Consider the following 21,419-nt stretch of genomic DNA (forward strand, 5'->3'; position numbering starts at 1 on the left):
TTGCAAAGCCATTGGCCATTATCTTTGAAAACTCATGGCGATCGGGGGAAGTCCCGGACGACTCGAAAAAGGCTAATGTAGTGCCCATCTTTAAAAAAGGGAAGAAGGAGGATCCTGGGAACTACAGGCCAGTCAGCCTCACCTCAGTCCCCGGAAAAATCATGGAGCAGGTCCTCAATCAATCAATCCTGAAGCACTTACACGAGAGGAAAGTGATCAGGAACAGTCAGCGTGGATTCACCAAGGGAAGATCATGCCTGACAATCTAATCACCTTCTATGATGAGATTACTGGTTCTGTAGATGAAGGGAAAGCAGTGGATGTATTGTTTCTTGACTTAAGCAAAGCTTTTGACACGGTCTCCCACAGTATTCTTGTCAGCAAGTTAAAGAAGTATGGGCTGGATGAATGCACTATAAGGTGGGTAGAAAGTTGGCTAGATTGTCGGGCTCAACGGGTAGTGATCAATGGCTCCATGTCTAGATGTCAGCCGGTATCAAGTGGAGTGCCCCAAGGGTCGGTCCTGGGGCCGGTTTTGTTCAATATCTTCATAAATGATCTGGAGGATGGTGTGGATTGCACTCTCAGCAAATTTGCAGATGGTACTAAACTAGGAGGAGTGGTAGATATGGTGGCAAGTAGGGATAGGATACAGAGGGACCTAGACAAATTGGAGGATTGGGCCAAAAGAAATCTGTTGAGGTTCAACAAGGATAAGTGCAGGGTCCTGCATTTAGGACGGAAGAATCCAATGCACCACTACAGACTAGGGACCGAATGGTTAGGCAGCATTTCTGCGGAAAAGAACCTAGGGGTTACAGTGGACAAGAAGCTGGATATGAGTCAACAGTGTGCCCTTGTTGCCAAGAAGGCCAATGGCATTTTGGGATGTATGAGTAGGGGCATAGCCAGCAGATTGAGGGATGTGATCGTTCCCCTCTATTCGACATTGGTGAGGCCTCATCTGGAGTACTGTGTCCAGTTTTGGGCCCCACACTACAAGAAGGATGTGGAAAAATTGGAAAGAGTCCAGTGAAGGGCAACAAAAATGATTAGGGGTCTGGAACACATGACTTATGAGGAGAGGCTGGGGGACCTGGGATTGTTTAGTTTGCAGAAGAGAAGAATGAGGGGGGATTTGATAGCTGCTTTCAACTACCTGAGAGGTGGTTCCAAAGAGTATGGTTCTAGACTATTCTCAGTGGTAGATGACAGGACAAGGAGTAATGGTCTCAAGTTGCAGTGGGGGAGGTTTAGGTTGGATATTAGGAAAAACTTTTTCACTAGGAGGGTGGTGAAACACTGGAATGTGTTACCTAGGGAAGTGGTAGAATCTCCTTCCTTAGAAGTTTTTAAGGTCAGGCTTGACAAAGCCCTGGCTGGGATTATTTAATTGGGGATTGGTCCTGCTTTGAGCAGGGGGTTGGACTAGATGACCTCCTGAGGTCCCTTCCAACCTGATATTCTATGACAGAAAGCTACTGTCAACAGCTGGATTGCAAGACTGAGAGCTCACAATTGCACTTCTGCACTGTGCTGCATGCCAGATGTCTCAGAATCAAGTGGCCAAGCTCTGACTTGCCATCTTGTCTGGGGGAAAGAGCAATTTGATAGTGGGCAATCAATGACAAGCCTTTCCTTGCAGGATGCCACTTTGCAGTGATTTCAGTGAGTCACAGCAGTGAGGGAGGAATATAAATGTTCTAGTACCACGTTTCCAGATGGATCTCTGAGTTGGTCTTGCCTGTTTTGCTTGCACTGCTGCACAGCAGCCACAAATGTGCCGAATGTAAAGCATGTTACTCTGTCTGCACACTAGCCACAAGCCCTGTGTACCCTGGATTCCCTCCTTATTGCTTCTGACCGCTGAGATCAGCTTGGACTCTTAGGCTTGCAATCCCTAGACTTTTATCTCAGGGCTCACTGAAGAGCCCTCAACTCTGGAATTTGCTTCTTTCCTTGTTTCAATAGACAACCCCTCCCATTCCCCCTCCTTCCCCCCCCCCCCCCCGATTTGTTGGTTTTGTAACCAGCCCTAAAAATCTATTTATGGGCCTGCTTCAAAGCCACCAAAGTCAAGAATAGACTTTTGCTGCGGAGGTTTTCCAGTTCTGATGGCTGGTCTGGCTCACTGATGATATTGTGCCATCTTAGAATGCTTATTCTCTAATATTTCAGATTATTTCATGTTCCACATTTGATTGTGCACCATCCTTTTTGTACTGTATGGGGGGACTGTCAGAGGCACAACAGGGGAGTGCAGCACCACCTGGAAAGGCTCACATATACTGATTCAAACTGGATTCTCCAGCAACAACAGACAAAAAAAGGGCTCTTAGATAAATTGCCTGCATTTAAACTGACTCAGTCTGCTTTCTGATCCAGCAAATGGACAGAACCTTCTGTCCAAGGGGAGCCCCAATCCTTCCTGGGAAGGACTTTGGCCTGCAGAGGCCTGGTGAGACTGATTGGTGACCTCTGGTAAGCTTTCAGCCTACACACAGGAACTTCTATTGCTTGTAATATGTTTTCTCTATAATGCTTTCACTTTAAGAATAAATGTGGTTGCTTAGAGAGGGCTGTGTGGCATCTTATAACTGTGTCAAGTACGTTGTTCATAGCCTTCAGAGAGAGAGCAAAGCACAGATGCTGGCCTGTTCAGGCAGTCTGACTTATTGAGGAACTCCACAGTTCCCTGCTTACACTGTGAGCCTGGAAAAACCCCAGTCAGGAGGGAGAGAGACATGGGTCTCTGCCCAAGAGAGGTGATGGCTGAGGAGCCAGAAGCCTAGGGTGGGTGCTCTCAAGGGACCACGGAAAGGTGCCCTGAACCGTGACAGTGCGTATAAATATAAATCACTGCATCTCAGACAGAAATGCCAGCTGTGTGCCCTATGGCCCCCTTCCTCTCAACCCCAACCTCAAATTGTATAATGAATGCCTGGGATGGTGGCAGCCCCCAAGGAAAAATACAATTGCACCTCCCAGAAAATATTTCTCCAGCTCCCCACTTTGCCTCAGTAACTCTCTCTCTCTGAGCAACATCCTCTATCGGGCTCAGACAACACAAAGGGAATTCGTGCTGACAACCACCCAAGGACCAGCAGCGTATTAAAGGGAGGCAGGTAGCAAAGTGAAAGCTCCCTCAAGCTAGGGGCTCATCAGGCTGACACAGTTAAGGCACCTCAGTTTCATAGCTAGAAGCACACAAGGGAGTGATGTGGCCAGTATCCTTGCATCCAATCAATCACCTGTGACTGCCCCAACCCAAGGGATCAGGTGCCCACTTTGCAGCAGGGTGAACTGGAGGTGACCTTTCAGTGTGAGATTGAGAGAGTTGCAAACCCATGACCTTAAGAGTTATAGGTGAGGCCCATAAGCACTCAGCCATTGCACTTCTGATGGTATGGGGGGTGCCAAACGCAAACGGACCCCAAGTATAAGAGTGCCTGAGAAAACCCTGACACAATAACATTGCTTCCAAGAGGGATAAAAAGACATGCCAAATGGCAGTCCAGGCACACAGTGCTGCTTCATTCAGACACAGGTTTCAGAGTCTTGCATGAATGGACTGTGGAAGCAATGAACTGTAGCAGATCAAGCTATAAAAGTGATCTGAACACAGATCAGTGTTGCTGTCATTTAGACCCACATGCAATAGGGTCCCTGACATACGTGCCGTGCAGTCACACACACCAGAATCTATACGGCAGATGCAACATTTGGGACAAAGCAGTGTAGGGATGTGATGTTTGAGCATTGTTATCAAACTCCTCTCACTGTTTAGCCACTCAGCAGGGAGAGCTTTCCCAGGAGATGAGGAAAATATTTCAGCATTTGAGAGTGTCTGCGCTGACAAATCTCATTAAATTTGGTGTCTTTCTTAAAGCCCCAGCTCCTCAAGGGGAGAACGTCTGCTTACTTTTTAAAAAAATAAATGCAAGTTTCGTGCTTATGGAGGAAAGCTGGAAAATGTGACCAAAGTGCACCCCAAAGGCTCTGAAACCAGAAAGCAAATAAAAATAGCACAACTTGTATTATTATGATTTTTTAATCTCCTCTCATGATTTTGGGAGCCTGACTCATGATTTTTGAAGGTTTGAGTTGGCAATACAGGTCTCTTCTTTGTGTAAACATTTTGTTTGGCTGGTCTAGGGAAAAGCTGGAATCCTTCAGGTTTGGAGAGTCTTTGTGGAGCATTTCACATTGACGGGAGGAGACATGGGTACATTTTACCAGGATTTTACAGCGCTTTAGAAGTGCCAGATCATACCTGTGCCGTGTGAACTTGACTTAGAGAGGGAGGTATAAGGACTGGAAGATGCATCCTGCATAGAATGCCCTGCTGATGTGCTGACTCATGAATATTTGCTTTGTGCCCTTTTCGTTGGCAAACCCGTTCATCCATTACCCTAGCAGCTTCGCCTCTGTTACCTGTTGCACATCAGCTGTTTTATATCCAGGATTGGACTAACTGGCACAATTGTAGCGTCAGCCAGATGAGGGATGGCAGGAGTCAAAAGTGTCCACTTTGGAGTAAGACCCTACCTTCTTCGTGGAATACTTCGGCACCGTTGGGTGTGCAACACACAGCTGGTACAAATTTCTATTAGGAACACGAAGACTTCTGGCAACCACTGTTTCTGCCATACAGCTATCGTGGCTCTCAGCTCCCCACCTGGCTTTAATAAGCTGATTTTCCCCTAGGAGATTCCTGCCATACTGTGTATAGTAGTGTTGTTAAGGCTATTGTGAGATGGTCATGGCCATTTCCATCCCATTGCAACAGGCTGCAGTAGTATCTCTTAGCTAGAGCTGTTCTAGATGTCACCACTGGCTGTGTTAAACACCCAGCACACATTTATTTAAGAGTACAAATCACTACCTATGGAGTGAAATGAGTCAGTGTAGCCCCTCCCCGTCTTTGCCCATGTTCAGTCAATTGCTTTTGCTCACACGTGCTTAACTGCACTTCTGCATTTAAGTGAAAGAGTGTCTCCATCCACTCTGCAGCATGCCAGAGGGCTGCAGGGGAAGGAGACAAATTGTTTTTACTGCTTTCAACTTAAAGTACTAATGGAATAAGGTGCACTGCTTTGGACTGCTTTCTCTCTATAATTCAATCATGACTCAATTAATTCAATCCTACTGGTGTAGGATAACCATTTTCTCTTACTATTTTACCACTGATACCATATTGTCAGTCCAAACCATTGTACTCTGTACTTAGAATGGGGAATACTGCTAAAAGGGGAATATCTCGCCTACTGGCGGAGGGTCAGGTCCTCAGCTAGTGTAAATCAGCATAGCTCCATTGACTTCAATGGAGCAAAGCCAGTTTACACCAGCTGAAGATCTGGGCCTAGCTGTTTGTTTATTCCCCATACACTGCTTTTTAGAGGAGGCATTTTCAGGGCTGACAAATAGCATTCCCCAAGAATTGAATGGAAGATGAATTGGGTATGGGCTGTTGATTAATTCTAGGCAGCGGGGTATATTGGGCATGGTCTTCTACCTAGAAGAAAAATTAATACTATGTCTTTTTGGAAGCTCATTTTTAAAGCTTAAAAAAGATATTTTTCCCCCTGAAGAAATGTTTGGAAAAAGTATTGCAAAGTTAGAAATATTACTTTTAACTTCCTCATTCTGATTCTAATTAACAGTCCACAGTTGCCAGGAGACATACTTCCACCCCATGCCTTTGGTGTTAGCTCTGTTGATTAGAAAATGTTATACATTCCATACTTTTTCTACCATGGTTATATTTTACTTGAATGATGCACATTGTCTGTTTCACTTTCATTTTAAATAAGTGATATTATGTAATAAGTTGAAGGGATCTCTGAGCCACCAGTAACAGAGAGTCTGATTTAAAACTAATGAATGAACTTGTGGAATTAACCATTATGCAAACCTCACTGCATGGTTGTGATATTAGTTCTTTTCACTGATAGAGTATCTAGCAGAGAAAGGTATAACATGATCCAATGGCTGGAAGTTGAAGCTAGACAAATTCAGATTGGAAATAAGGCGTACATTTTTAATGGTGAGAATCTTTAACCATTGGAACAATTTACCAAGGGTCGTGGTGGATTCTCCATCACTGACAATTTTTAAATCAAGATAAGATACTTTTTCTAACAGATCTGCTGTAGGAATTATTGTGGGGCAGTTCTCTGGCCTGTGCTGTACAGCAGGTCAGACTAAATCAGGGCTTCTCAAACTTCATTGCATCGCGACCCCCTTTCGACAATAAAAATTACTACATGAGCCCAGGAGGGGGGACCAAAGCCTGAGCCAGCCCAAGCCCCAGGTAAGCAGTGGAGAGAGACCAAAAGCCGAAGCCCAAGGGCTTCAGTCCCAAGCAGGGGCCTCTAATCTGAGTCCCAACACCCAGGGCTAAAGTCCTCAGGTTTCGGCCCTGGGCAGTGGTGCTCAGTTTTCAGCTTCAGCCCCAGGCCCCAGCAAGTCTAAGCCAGTCCTGGCAATTCCATTAACATGGGGTCACGACCCACTTTGGGGTCATGACCACAGTTTGAGATCCGCTACACTAGTTGATCACAATGGTCCCTTCTGGCCTTGGAATTTATTAATCTTTCATCAGAGGATCTCAAAGCATTTTATATAAATGGGTCCATTTTAAAGCCAAGGCACAGGGAAGGTTAAGTGACTTTTCCAGCACCAGAAATAGAGCTGGATGAATAATGGATTTTTTGGTTCTCTGGCAATTCTGAAAAATAAAAAATGTTTGTTTTGGGACAAACCAAAACCTACTTTTTTTTCAAAAATTTTCAGTGAATTAAATTTTTCAGGCATTTTGAGTAAAGCAAAAGAGGACTAGACTCTAGATCAGGGGTCGGCAACCTCTGGCACGCATGCCGAAGGCGGCACGCGAGCTGATTGTCAGTGGCCCTTATACTGCCCGGGTCCTGGCCACCAGTCCAGGGGGCTCTGCATTTTAATTAAATTTTAAATGAAGCTTCTTATACGTTTTTAAAACCTTATTTACTTTACATAAAACAATAGTTTAGTTATATATTATAGACTTATAGAAAGAGACCTTCTAAAAACATTAAAATGTATGACTGGCACGTGAAGCCTTAAATTAGAGTGAATAAATGAAGACCCAGCACACCACTTCTGAAAGGTTGCCGACCCCTGCTATAGAGTCATTCCTGTTCTCCCTTTCTTTGGCCCAGTGATTATCCATTGTCATCTATAGTAACAATTCATAGTCATTCATGACAGTGGTTAGTCAGGGGGCAAATGACTCTATAGCCGGGATGGGCAAACTTTTTGGCCCAAGGGCCACATCGAGGTTGCGCAACTGTATGGCAGGCCGGGTAGGGAAGGCTGTGCCTCCCCAAACAGCCTGCCCCCTATCTGCCCCTCCCACGTCCCACCCCCTGACTGCCCACCCATGCAACACTCCTTATGCCCTGACCTCCTCCTCCCAGGACCCGGCCCCTAACCGCCCCCCAGGACCCCACCCCTTATCCAACTCCCCCTGCTCCCTGTTCCCTGACTGCCCCTGGGGACCCTCTGCCCCTTATCCAACCCCCCCGCTCTGCGCCTCCTTACCATGCTAGAGCCAGTCACGCCACCGCGCTGCCCGACAGGAGCAGTGGGCCAGAGCTCTGCCCGCATGGCAGGGTGGCTGCGGGGGAGGGGGAACAGCGGGGGAGGGGCTGGGGGCAAGCCTCCCCAGCGGGGAGCTCAGAGGCCGGGCAGGATGGACTGTAGTTTGCTCACCTCTGCTCTATAGCCCGGTGGTTAGGATATTCACCTCAGATGTGGGAGACCCAAGTTCAAGCCCCTTCCCCAATGAATAGCTCAAACTAAGTAGGACAGCTTCAATAGGAGGGATTGAGGAAGCCTTAGATTGGAATATCCCATGGCCTGCCCTAGAATAAAAAATTCACGCTGCTCTTTTCACAAACCAAGTCACTTTCAGAGCCTAATCTAGGTGTCCTACCCCCAGCATCTGGCTCTAACGACTGAGCCACACAGTCTCCCTACATAGTTTATATTTTGAGCGAAGAAAATAGTATAACAGCAATATGTGCCTTTTTGTTTTTTTTAAAAAAAGAGACAATAGACCCAAGGGCTTGTTTGACATGGAGAAATCGGCACCAGTGTAAATCTGTTGTTATAGTAAACCCTTATTGTAGACTCACTGCAAAGCAATTCCACTAACCTTGGTAATCTACCATTCTATTTCACACCAGTGCATGCCCCATCTTACTCTTGTGCAGGGCAGCTTATGCACCAATGCAATCGCCATGTAGACAGGGCCTCAATCAACCTCTTACATGCTTCCTCTTCATTGCATTGGTGAGCGGTAGCAGACGTCTGGGGCCTTGTAGGTTGGGTTCCCAGTAGAGGAGAAATCCGTGATGCTGAGTCTGGTTGTCTTCTAAATGTAACTTGTTTTATTTGCACATGTACCTGGAACAGAGAGAGTCAAAAAGCATGCAGGGCAAGCCCTTCTTTCAGGGATCTCACCTCAGCACCAACACCTGCTTCCCAGGGACAACTTTGCCTCAAGAATTGACTCTAATCTGAGACCAAACTCTCCTTCTGGCTCCTCTCCCTAGAATCTCACATAACAAACTTGCAACAGCGCATCACGTGGCTATCCAAGACTGACCGTTCGTTCACGCTCTCTGACAAAAGAACTTGGGAAAACTATGTGTAACAGCACCACCTGTTGACACCTGCTGTGACTGCGTCTGGGACGCTGATCATGCAGCCAGCCTCCAGTGATGTCAGTGGGACACTGCTCAAGCAGAGAGGCCTGCCTGCAGGAAGCAGCTTGCAGGGTCAGGGCACAGGCACCTGTTCGATGGAGAATATACAGTTTCTGAGCACTGTATGGACAAATAAGGGCCTGGTTTTCAGAAGTACTTAGTGTTCACAACCCCAAATCAGTGGAAACTGTAAGTCCTCAGGTTTCTTATGTTTTTCTTACTCTGTGATTTGTAAGTGTAGAGTGAGGTTCCCTGCACTAGCCTGTATGTTACACTTTACATTGATAAATGTGGCTTTTTAAATTATGTTCCCTAAGAAGAGCGATTTTATGCAGACAGGTTTCAGAGTAACAGCCGTGTTAGTCTGTATTCGCAAAAAGAAAAGGAGTACTTGTAGCACCTTAGAGACTAACCAATTTATTTGAGCATAATATTTGAGCTCAAATAAATTGGTTAGTCTCTAAGGTGCCACAAGTACTCCTTTTCTTTTTATGCAGACAGAGAGGAATCAGTATGCATTTTAATGGGTGCTGTCAGGAAAATTATTGATTACTTTACTAATGATTTTGAAATTGTCATTATGTTAAGTCCATCAGGGCTTTTTGTATGGCTTTGCCAAGAACTCTTGCATATCCTCCATTCTTTTTTTCATCTAAAACATTTTCACCTACCACATCAATGCAAAGCAAGATCTGCTCCATGTTTGGTAACTGTTTCGTCTGTGCATAAAAACGATTTCAGCGATGATGATACATGGAAAAAGTTCTTTTGTTTTGTTTTTTCAGCCATCACTTGCGCAGTTATTGATGTCATTATAAGCATGAAGGACAAACTTAATAGACTTTTGACTATATCAAACAGTGCAAGAAATCATACCTGTTGTTCTGCTTAGTGATTTGTGGTGTTTGTACTAAGTTATGAAAAGCAAGGGATCTAATGCCAGTCAGCTTAACAGAAAGTTTTAGGTTGCAGTACTGAGCACTCAAGTCTAAAACAAGGGCAGAAAGCCAAAATATGTAACTGATCTCTGATTTGGTTCCAATTCCCGGGTCCAGCCAAGTTCCACTGGACCTGACGGGTGGCTTTATGCTGCCTTTGTGTGCCTCCATCCTGGGACCTGCTGGGGGGACCAATTGAGCCCTTCACATACATTAGAGCAGCCTCAGGGCTGCTCTAGCCTGCACCAGTCTGCCTATGGAGAGTACATAAGAGATGAAGAATGAGAAAGAAGATTTCTTTCAAAGAGAAGACAAACCTAGGTAGAGGGGACACAAGAAGAGCAGTTGGAAAGTTAGTTTAGCCAACAAAGTTTGAAAGAAGCTGGAGTGGACTAGGAATGGACTAAGGGGGCTGGATGTAGACAATAAATAAGGAACCTCTGTGATGACACAGTTATTTTGTTACTTTATTTGCATATTTTGTTCTGACTCACGTTCCGGCTCAGGATGGAGCCTGGGCCCTGAGACTCAACCCACCGTCAGAATTTCAGCGCCCAGGCTCCAACCTGCACCTGAAGGTCTACACTGCTATTTTTACCCCTGCAATGCAAGCCCTGTGAGCCCAATTCAGCTGATGTGGGCTCTGAGATGCACTGTCAGAGCTCTCTCTTCGTAGTGTAGACAAACACTCAGACAGAAAGCAGACTCCTTCACTGCTTGCCATAGCTCCCCCCAAAGAAATGAACATCACAAAACCAGTGCCAGATTTCCAGTTAGGCACAGTAGGCACATGCCTAGGGGCACCAGCGTTCTAGGGGTGCCTAAAAGTGGGTTAAAAGTTTAATTTGTTATGGAAAACACGAAGGTCAGCTGAAGGCAGGGGGTGCGCTGAAGATGCTGTGCCTAAGGGCGCATAAGGTGTAAATCCAGCCCTACACAAAACTAACTGCAGAATATTTCTTCAGGTTTGCTGTAGGCCCACACACTCCAAAAAAGGCCTGTGTGTAACAGCACCATCGGGGGACTTCTGCCAGGACAGTGTTAATGAATCTTTTCCATAACCATTGTTTTTTCATGTGAACTTTCTCTGTCACCTACTTTGCACTGTATTAGGTGCATTAGAAAACAAAACTCTGGAAAGTGGCCAAGGCCTCCAGTAAGGTGATCCCAGGTTTTGATGTTAGTTTATTGGTTCTCTAGCTGTGCTCTGTGCATGTTCTAAGGCTTCAGACTCATGTTGTTGCTAGAACAGCAAATTCAGTAATAGCAGAGAAACAGTCTTAAGTATCTAGTCTGGATAAGAATGTGGACATATAGGTCAATTTCCACATTAAGGCCCATGACAAAAATATAATCAAAATCATTTTGGTTTGAAAAACAAATGTATTGTTTTAAAAAAAATAGCCTACCACCATTGATGCTTTGTCCACTTCCTCCTGCCTTAGCTTTCAGAAAGAATCTATCTCCTTTGAATTCCCAGAGTGTGAAAGCATCATATGGAAACCTATAAACTACTAGCTTCAAGAGAGACATCTTTAAAATAAGACTTGAATGACTGACCATTGTCATATGCATGTGTCTGTGAGAAGCTGCCATTTTCATTTGTATGGCTGGTTAGGTTAAGCATTCTCTGTTAGCTTCAAGGGGGTGAGTGGTTTGTTTCAAGTTTCAAATGTCAGCCGGGAGCCTGTGGCTTTTTGCAGTGAGGTCACAGAGTCCCATGCTTACTAAGAGACCTAGGCTGCCCCAAGCTCTCTGAGCATTACACACCAACCTAATATGGAAACCACAGCAAAATGCACCACTTAAAAATAATGGGAGAGCAGTGGCAGAACTGTTAGCTGAGGCTGTAATAGCCCAACCTAATGCAGGTAAACCTGAATTTTCACAAAGCATTAAGTACATAAAGGCAGAGACAAAGGATGGAAGTAGGTTAAGTGACTGTTTTACAGGTAAATGGCTCCCGTCTCCAAAAGAGATCCTTGCCTGCCAACCATGGTTTTAGCTCTTTATAAAGGTTATTTTACCAGATCCTCACCCTGTGAAGAGTAGTTGGTTGCAGTTGTCTCTCTCAGTAATGGCTTTTCACTGTGAGAGTCAGGGTAGCAAGCCTTTCCCAAGAGTGGGATTTGAGGGGAGGGTGTGGGGTCAGAAGATTCGGGGCTCACATGTCAAAGGGGAGCTTGGCCTGTGGCATCCTGGCAGTTCTGAGTCTGGTGTCAAGGGCCACCATGGCCATGCACATTGGGCCAAATCCCAACGTCCTTATTTAGGGCCTATTCTCTTCCCTCCCTACGAGAGAGAATTCTGCGAGCCTCAGCTGATGGGGACCTTGCTTCCAAGCTTTTCTGTCGGGAGGGCACGGTTTGCTCCCGGAGGATAAACCTGAGTATCACGTCCTTGACCTCAGATCCCTTCAGATCTGCTGGGATCTGCAGTTGAGGAGAGGTTTTGGTTCTTCCTGATCGCTGTAGAGCTACAGTACCAGGGCTATCGCAGACTATTCCGTAAAGGGATGGGGATCTCCCACACAGTGAGAGGGGTACAAAATGCAAACTAATGCAAGCCTCACATGTTCCCCACAGGTGGGGGCCCAAACAGCTTCCTTCTCCTCAGCGATCCCTCCCAGCTCTGGAGAGTGGGACCCCCTGGAGCCCACAGGCTTGAGGGGATCAGGGGGCAGACTGCAGAGATGAAACGCCTCTCCTTCTGCAGGGCTTGGAGTGAGGAGAATGGGGCCCTGGAGGGAGCAGCATGGGGCTCTCAGTTTTTACTCTGTGTTTACTTAAGCAAAGCTCCCATTGTCTTTGGCAGCCATTTCTACTGAGTGAAGATTTCAGCACTCAACCCAGACTTGTGCACAGCGATGATCACAATGATCCAGCAAGAGCCAGAGACCAAAGTGCCCACCAGATCTCCTGGTGACACTGGCCAGGCCCACAACAGGATGGGTGGACTAATGAGCAGGCTCTCAGGGGAATGTGAGGCTGGGAACTGTGCTGATTTTTAAAGGGCCATAGACTGGTCACTCTCTGTGGAAATACCTCTGTCCTGTGTGAATTCAGATGTGAGTGAGCACATGTCCAAACTGGCCCATCAGAGTGAAGGCCAAGCAGCCCCAGCCAGCACTCCCCATTGGATTTAGGGTCCATGGAAGGAGGAAAGGTTGGGACCTCGGGGCTTCTGTCCTACCAGGCGTTTCAATTCCATGACAATGTAGACACCCTGGAGGTGACTGAGACATTAGTACTGCATGTGTGAACGTGTGTATGTGCACACACATTCTATACAGAGCCCAGAGCAGGGCTTTCAGATGAAAGGTCCCTTCCATCTTCTCAGGCCTTCTGCTTTTCTGTCTCACACTCTGATGAGCCTGCTGCTCATTCTCCACTTTTCTTGGCTTTGACTGGGGCAGATTAACTCAAGACCCTATTAATCAGTGAGAAAGGGACCCTGGCATCCTTGTGCGGGATTCCATATGCTTCACCTCTCTTCCTCCTTGGGGACATGGCTCGGGGGCAATCTCCTCCATTCCCCAGGGAGGGTTACTGTGGCAACGGCCACGTATATTTCACATATCATGAAGATCCAGAGGTGCAGCATGTGAAGAACACAGACCAAATGCAGTCATAGGGCCAGTGGAGTTAATTCCATACCAGCCTATGGAGTTTGCCCCTACTTATCCCAGATGTGACCTCAGCCCCGTAGTTCCCAGGATGCATTTCAGTGTTATTCCTGAGCCTTACTGTAGAATGCTGTGGGATGCTGTGTGGCTGCCCCCTGAGATAATTACTTGATGAGTCTTTACCCAAACTAACTTCCTTTTGATGTTTCCGTCCTCCCTCCTGTTTCTCCTTTTCTTTACTCTCCCTTTCCCCCCTTACTCTTGAATCTCTATTCTTCTCTGTTTCAGCAAAACGATATCAGTCAAAATAATTGATGATGAGGAGTATGAGAAAAACAAGACCTTCTACCTTGAGATTGGGGAGCCCCGTCTGGTGGAGATGAGTGAGAAGAAAGGTGGGGGATCTGCTCTGAGGCTGAGCTCAGCCTGCGTGCACCTGTCCTGATCACTCATGGATGCCTTGCACTTTCCAATACATGCAATCTAAAACATGCCTTCCTCTATCTATGTCAAAGAGCAGGAGTCAAGTCACTAGGGCCTGGAGCTGAGAACCTTTATGTTTGCACTTTGGACTCCAATTTCAGTTTTCCATACTTAAATTCAGACATTATGGGCCTGATCATCAACTGGCGTAGATCAGCATAGCTCCATTGACTTCAATGGAGCGATGACAGCTTACACCAGTCAAGGATCTGGCCTTTCATAAGTTGCTGGGGTGCTGCTGTTACTTAAATGCAAAACCAGTCCACCTCCTGTTAGGGCTCAGATACTTGGCACAGAGCTATGAATAAAATCCAGATGCAGATTGACTGCAAACAAAGCAACCAAACCCTCTGGCGTTCGGATTTCCTTTTCCATGTAACACTTATGTGCTACATGAACAATAGCTCCCCACAATGTAAACCTATCTACTTCATTTCAGAGTTAAATTTGTGGAGTGGCTCCTTTTTCAGAATGAAACAGCCTAGGTGCAGCGATGGACTTTCTGCTCTTTTACATAAGTAACTGAGGCAGATGTGCTCCTCTCTTCGTATCATCTCGGTAACCATCTCACCTGGTTGAACTTAAAGCATGAGTGTGTGACGCCAACCATTTGTTTTGCCTTTGTCTTGTGTTCCTACAGGAAATTCATTACCCTTAAAATACTTGACCGTGAGGAGTATGAGAAAGAGTGCAGTTTCTACCTTGTGCTTGAGGAACCAATATGGCTACGAAGAGGAATGAAAGGTGTGAGAGTAAAACCCAGACAAACTCTCGAGAAATTGTAGTCTGCTCTCTCTGTCTCCCTACTCTCACACTTGCTCTCTCCTCGCACTTGGCTTCCAAATATTTTGCCATATCTCCTCTCAAGCTTAGCAACTTTTCCTTTTTTATTGTTTGGCGGGTGTCACTCTGGTCCCACTGGCTAGCTCCCACTGAAGCAGGGTTGGCACTAAATACAAACTGACTTTTTTTGTCAAGTGTTCATCTGTGAACTGCTCCCACTTGTGAGGCAGTAAATGAAAACAATCCAGTGAATAAATCACTAGGGGTTCATATCCTCTCCACGCTAGCTAGGGAGGGACAAGCTCACACACACTGTAGAGGTGCTATCAACCAGGAGTTTATAGCAGCGTCTAGCCCCCACAAAGTGATCACAAACACCAGAGTGGGTCTGAGATTCCACCACATGCAATGGGGGAAGACAAAGTGCAAATCCTAAACTGTCAATTGCTATTGCAATAGTATCACAAATAAAGACATTTCAGTTGTGTATTTAAAATATACAGCACTGAAATTGCGTATATAAATATCCTTTTAATCTAGGAGAAAACAGTCTCTTTTTTTAATTAAAAAAGGATACTGCATCATAGTAGATAAAGTAGACCCTCTGTTTAAATAAAAATCACATTCTTAACACAATATTTTTAGCTTTTTTACACTGGTAATGAGAATACAATGAGATCTGAAGGTAGGTCAAAATCAGATAATTCCAGTAGGACGTCTGCAGTCAGGATTTCACCCAGTGGATCTGGAAGTAAATAGATAAAATGCACTGAAAGTACAGTGACATGGACATTCCGCTGAATCCTCATAAGAGTGATGAAATCAGTTTCCATCACACAAAATAAAAACATTTCTCTAAAGCAACTGCAAACATACTCATAAAAAGAAAAGGGCTGCTAATTTTTCTAAGCAGTTTCTTTTCTTAAAAAGGTAACTTAAAATGAATGGATATAACTCATTTCATGAATTATTGATGGCTAATTAGGACATTACAGCAATAACATAATTATCCTGAATAATTAGTTGCAACACAAAACATTTTTTTTAACAACCCAAACATTGTTAGCAACATTTTGTCTCTTTGGTTCCCTGTTTAATTTCTAGGAGATATCTGCTCCTTAAGAATCATCAGATTGTATTATAATATTATTATTATTATTATTATCATACATTTAGGCCCTGAATCAGCAAAGCACCTGAGCACATGCTTAACTTTTGAGTCCCAGGGTTAGTTTATACCAGATCGGGTAAGAGGTGACTTGATCATGGTCTGCAAGTACCTACAGGGAGAAGAGATTTCTCATAATAGATGATTCTTTAATCTAGCAGAAAAACGCATAGCAAGCTCCCATGGCTGGAAGCTGAAGCTAGACAAAACGAGACTAGAAATAAAATGCACATTTTTAACAGTGAGGGTACTTAACTCTTGGAACAATTTACCTAGGGATGTGGTGGATGGAGTCACTTGATGTCTTTAAATCAAGGCTGGGTGTCTTTCCAAAAGAGATTCTATAGCTCAAACAGAAGGCAGAAAGCATTGGGCAAGGTTCTCTGGCCACGCTTTATGGGACGTCAGACTAGATGATCATAATGGTCCCTTCTAACCTGCAGATCTCTGAATCTAAGACTTAGGCACATTGTTATCTGCTTTGCTGAATGGGGGCCTTAGCAAGCTGGTGTTTGCGGAACACTCCATAGGAATTTACAGGGGCAGCTGGAATAGTGGCGTTAGCTCCCCTGTGCCCTCTCTGTGTGAAGTTGGAGACTTGGGATAATATAAATATAGATCTCATAGCCCTTCCCCCCACCCCCATCCAGCCTTGGCACTCATTAATTGACCCCTCCATGCTAGCCTGTTAGGTCCCACCGTGAAGTCCACCTCTACATCGCATGGGGCATGCTGGGTCCTTTCATCCAGCACATCTACCCTGTGCCCTGCTCCCAACAACAGTGCAGGACAGCAGTGGTGCAGAGGGCATTGCTTGGGCTCCCCACACCTTGTGGCATTTCACCCCAAAGAAATAAATAGGTTTCCCTTCTTATAGACTAAATCCATTCATTTGCTGACTACCCCCTGATCCAGCAAAGCATGTAAGCATGGCCCTGATTCAGGAAAGCATCCCTGTTCAAGACGGCACTTAAGCATGTGCTTAAAGTTAAGGGTGTCCTTAAGTGCTGTCCTGGATAGAGATGGGCTTCAGCACAAGTGTGGGTCAGGGCCATGTGTGTCACATGTGAGTAGTCCCAAGGGGGCTGTTCACAGGCTTAGTTTCATACATGCTTAAGTGCTTTGTTGGATCGAGGTCTAAGATGACTTCATGTATATCAAATGTTAGTGCATTTAGTCTGAAACACATACTATTTATTTTAGTTCCTTTTCCCCCGTAGGCAAGAAAAAATACCTCTTATTACAGAAAAACAAATGAATAGGAAATGTATATTCACTGGTAGCTGTCTGATTTTTAAAAAAATAATTAAGCTTGTTAATATAAAAGAAAGAGGAGAATAATCTGGATTAGTTTAATAAATTACACAGATAAGAAATTCAGTTCAGTCCGATTCATCTTTACTCAAGGAAATGCATGATTTTATCAGGCTCAAACAATTCTGCCTTTGGAAAAACTAACTTTTGTTCACACAGTGAGTTGTTCAGTGCTCTAAATCCAGGCCTTTCTAGCAGCTGGGTACATTTTTAGTCCTGTTCAAAGGCGCAGCTTTCTCAGAGTGCATTCATAGGAGAACGAGGGGGAAAGGGATGGATGCAATTTTGTGCTCAGTGAGCGCATTCATCAGGCGGTCTTAGAGCACAGGGATCAGCCAGACACCTCTGCTGCCATCTCGCAACGTTTCCTAGTTGGTTAGTTGCATTGGCACGGCCATGCATAAGAAGGCATCCAGAGCCAGCATGCTTGGAGCTGAATCCACCATACACTAGCCAGAGCTCAGGAGTGATTCAGCCAGTCCCCAAGTGCTACAGCACACCTAAGAGGAGGGAGTCTGCCTGCTCTGCATCTGCCAAGCAGTATTCCCCAGCCAATTTATGCCAGTTGTGCCTATAGGGACCAGTGAATTGCCCCATGGTGCTTGTGGAGTACTGGGGAGAGCCCAGCTGTTGCTCACCAGCAGCCTTTAGACAAGGTAAAGCTTGCTATTCCTCCAACCTCCCCACATGCTTGGAGTTCCCAAGGGAAGGTGAACTATGGCCACACCCCAGCTCCACTCAAAGACAAGGCCTTGTAACATTCGGTGCTGCTGGGCATGAGAGCAGACACAGACACACACACCTTCCCAGGTACTGGGTGAGCAGTAGCTGCATCCTTGTGGCTGTCTCCTGCATGAGAGCACTGGGCTCCCTGCTCCCTCTCTGGCCTAGCACGCTGAGAGGAGAGAAGCTGCCATTACCTAGCACTAGATGGATTCCTCAGAGGGGCTACATTTATCCCAAGAGAGAACATTGCCCACGGACCTGCATTCCGTTGACAGATGGATGCCCTATGTGATTATGAGCTCACGGAAAATTCCACTAAATATGACACAGTAACACAATGCAATAGAATCCCAGTGAGTGGGATTTGCATCACGAGCAGTACTAGGGAAATCTACTATTGGAATCATTTCGTGTCACCAAAATAAAATTAACCATTGACACTAAAAGCTATCCATTGACTTCATTTGGCGCTGCATGAGCACAGTGTTGTCCACTCTCATGGTTTTATCATAAATCGGATCATCTGGAGAATTTTTAAAGCACTCGCTGTTGGAGTCATGTGATGACATGAGGCTCTCAGCTTTCGTTTTATAAAACGTAAGTTTCTAGCTCTCATGGTTGCAGGGGAAAGCTTGAAAATGTGAAGCCAAGTAAAGTCTTAGTAGCCAGAAGGCAAATAACAAGAGCCAAAAATGTATTAGTCTTTTTAAAATCTCATGATTTTTAAACCAGTTTTTGAGGACTGACTTATGATTTTTGAACTCTTGGGGCTAGCAATACTGTGAGCTCAGCTTCTGAAATCAGGCCTACGTGTGCCAAAAATTAAGATACCTAAAATCAGCAGCTGATTTTGAAAATATTGGCCTGATCCTCTCTGCTTCAGTTCCCCTTCCTTTGAAAAGTGTTGATCTTACTACCTCTCCAGGGTATTGCTAGAAGTAATTAGTCAGAATGTTCAGTTCTTCAAAGATCCAGAGTGCTACCTGAATGCTAAATGACAGTTGTTTTTTATCAGGGCTTAAACTGTCATTTTGCTAAATGACAGGATAAATACTGTATTATGTTTGGTGAGTCAAGCCCTAGCACACACTGTACTTCTTTCATTCTACATTCCCTGTAGAAATCAGGCCATCATGTAATTATTATTTTCCATTTAGACTATTAGAGGAAGTACAAGAATCCAGCAAACAGCCCTTACACCCATATTTTGGGACATATTCTTTCCTCAATCTATGGCAGTACTGCCATTGATGTCGTTGGGCGCTCCATGAATTTATGGCCCAAAAGGGGGAAATGAATTTTTTAAAAGTTTGTCTTTTGTATCTTATTACTGTATGTGACATTTTTTTCTTTTAATTCACAGCCCACGCTCATGAAATGTTTCTGTTCCGTTATTTTCAGTGCTCTTTTCTGGGTACCAATGGTATCCAGAAACTTTACAGATTTTCATTGTCTGGGCCTGGGAGCTGGAGTCTTTCTGTGGATTTTCCTTTTAATTTCATTATTCATTTACTTTTCTTCTTCTATGTTTGTCTCTGTCTCCTTCACAGCCCTGTTGTTGAATGAGCTTGGTAAGCGCTGCATTTCTTGTATTTCTTTTCCATTTTCCCAGTGTGTCCGTATATTGGTGGAAGATGATGATTTTATTTGACTTTTCGATTTGCTCACAAGAATCTCTTTTAAGGTTGTTAATACCATTTTACTAAGCCCAGGTAATTGAGATCATGTTCTTCTTTGAGTATCTGTTCCAAAAATTGTTAGCTGAGACTACCGTGACCAGAAAGCAAGTGTAAAAAACCGGGACAGGGGATAGGGGGGAATAGGAGCCTATATAAGACAAAGCCCCAAATATCGGGACTGTCCCTATAAAATCGAGACATCTAGTCACCTTAGCTGAGACATGAACACTTGTGTTAAAGGAGGGACAGTAGCTAAAATCATAATTGAAAGTGGCATTAATTACAATGACAAGGGAGCCTAAGGGGGTTATGAACAACATTTCACTGGGATTTGGACAACTAGCTCCTTTGGAAATCCCAGACAACAAGCACATTTAGTGGATACGTTCAATACAACTGACTCCTCAGGTTTACTACTATCCTTTGGGTTGATTTCACTGGGCCCTATGCACTAATTTGTAGTAAAAAGATGTGGAAAGCACTAAGTCTCAGAAATGTACAACAGAACTGAGCTGTGCAAACTAATTCATATCCCGTTACGTAGGTGTAAGAAACAGAATGTTTGTAGTACCTGGCAACGGTCGGACCAGAATACGTAGGGCTTTTTGTGGTGAAATTGTCCACAAGAGCTATTCCACAATAACTCCCCCTGAGCACATTCTTATTCAGGAATCAGTGTGTGCACAAGGGGAGCTATTCCAGAATAGCTACAGCATTTTAAACTCCCTTCCTTATAACTTCCCAGTGTAGACAGACCCTAACTCCGTATATTCAGAAAACTCTGCATGCTGTTTTGAGGGAGGTATGGCATGCTGCCTTCTTAGAGCACACTTCAAAACCAGCCTCCAAATTTGGCATACAAGCTATCCCAAGCAGGAGATCCACAAACACATAAGATGGGGATGTGGGGGGAGTCCAAGCAAAGCTAAAGCGTTCTGCAGGCTACCTTAGAAAATCAAAGCCCAGGCCTTATCCAAGGCTCACTGGAATCGATGGAAAGGTTCTCACTCATTTCTGTTAGCACTGGACCATTGCAGAAAATGCTGCTGTGGGCAGTAGTAACTCGATATGAGCCGAACTTCGCCCCGGCTGTGGGTAAATGAGGAATGTTTCCAGGGATGTTTGAGCTGTCAGGGGCTTGGTGGAAATGGTGGTGAGAGGGGCTTTCCTCTTCCCCAGCATTGTATCCATCCCTCTTGAATAGCCCTCCATTTAGTCCTAAAGCTACCCAGCTGCAGCATGGATTTGGTGCATCATGCCCTCTCATGCCCACCCCAGTGCTGCTTTTATTGCTGAAAATGTTCTCACACCAGAAATAAAGACTCATGGGAGTGAGGCCCTAGGAAGAGAAACTTGCTCTTAATGAGAGGATCCTGCATCATTTTGAGTTTTGTGCATCTGTCCCTCTGGGCTGTCTCCCACACTGAGCCCTGCACTCAGGCCAGACTGGGTTGAGAGGTGGGACAGTAGCCGTTGGGTTTTTGATCTTTTCCGTTGTGTGATTCTAGCCACCATCACCTCCTAGAAATGCCATCTCTCTCGTGCCTGGTTGGCAGGGAAGGAAGAGATTTGCACAGCTCAGCTTTGTGGTGAATCTTTAAAGTTCTCGCACTTCCCACACTGGAGTTAGATTGGCCACTACTGGGGTAGAACCTGCCAGAGCGGACCTAGGAGGCATGTCCCTCCCCAGCCCCAAACCACACCCCAAGGGGGTCCTCCATGGGTGGATAGGAGGGCTAACCATGTCCACAGCACCAGCCCTACCTCCAGTCTGCACCCCACTAAAGGCTCTCCACTAGTCCAGAATCTGTGCTGCACATGGGGGGAGACTGGGTAGTACAAGGGAGGGGCCAGGGAAAACCACATCTCCACACATCCCCTGACCCTGTGAATATATAGCTGGAGCTGTGCTGTCTCTTCAGTGGAGTCCTCCAGGACTAATTTGGCTGCTAT

General features: G+C 45.2%; 1 protein-coding gene across 18 annotated transcripts in view; it reads left to right on the forward strand.

The window, feature by feature from the left end:
- The window catches only part of SLC8A1 (solute carrier family 8 member A1), a 281,236-nt gene that overhangs the window by 210,428 nt on the left and 49,389 nt on the right, over window positions 1-21,419 (forward strand). For 3 of the 18 annotated variants that reach the window (XM_077812099.1, XM_077812102.1, XM_077812107.1), the window contains exons 2-3: window positions 13,602-13,708; window positions 19,338-19,358. In XM_077812099.1, the coding sequence (XP_077668225.1) occupies window positions 13,602-13,708; window positions 19,338-19,358 (128 nt within the window). Of the gene's footprint in view, window positions 1-13,601; window positions 13,709-14,436; window positions 14,549-18,561; window positions 18,569-19,337; window positions 19,359-20,911; window positions 20,939-21,419 lie in introns of all 18 variants that reach the window. The other 15 variants (XM_077812101.1, XM_077812103.1, XM_077812108.1 and 12 more) reach the window with 8 other exon arrangements.

Source organism: Eretmochelys imbricata, chromosome 3 (assembly GCF_965152235.1).
Source record: "Eretmochelys imbricata isolate rEreImb1 chromosome 3, rEreImb1.hap1, whole genome shotgun sequence".
NCBI classification, from domain to species: Eukaryota; Metazoa; Chordata; order Testudines; family Cheloniidae; genus Eretmochelys; species Eretmochelys imbricata.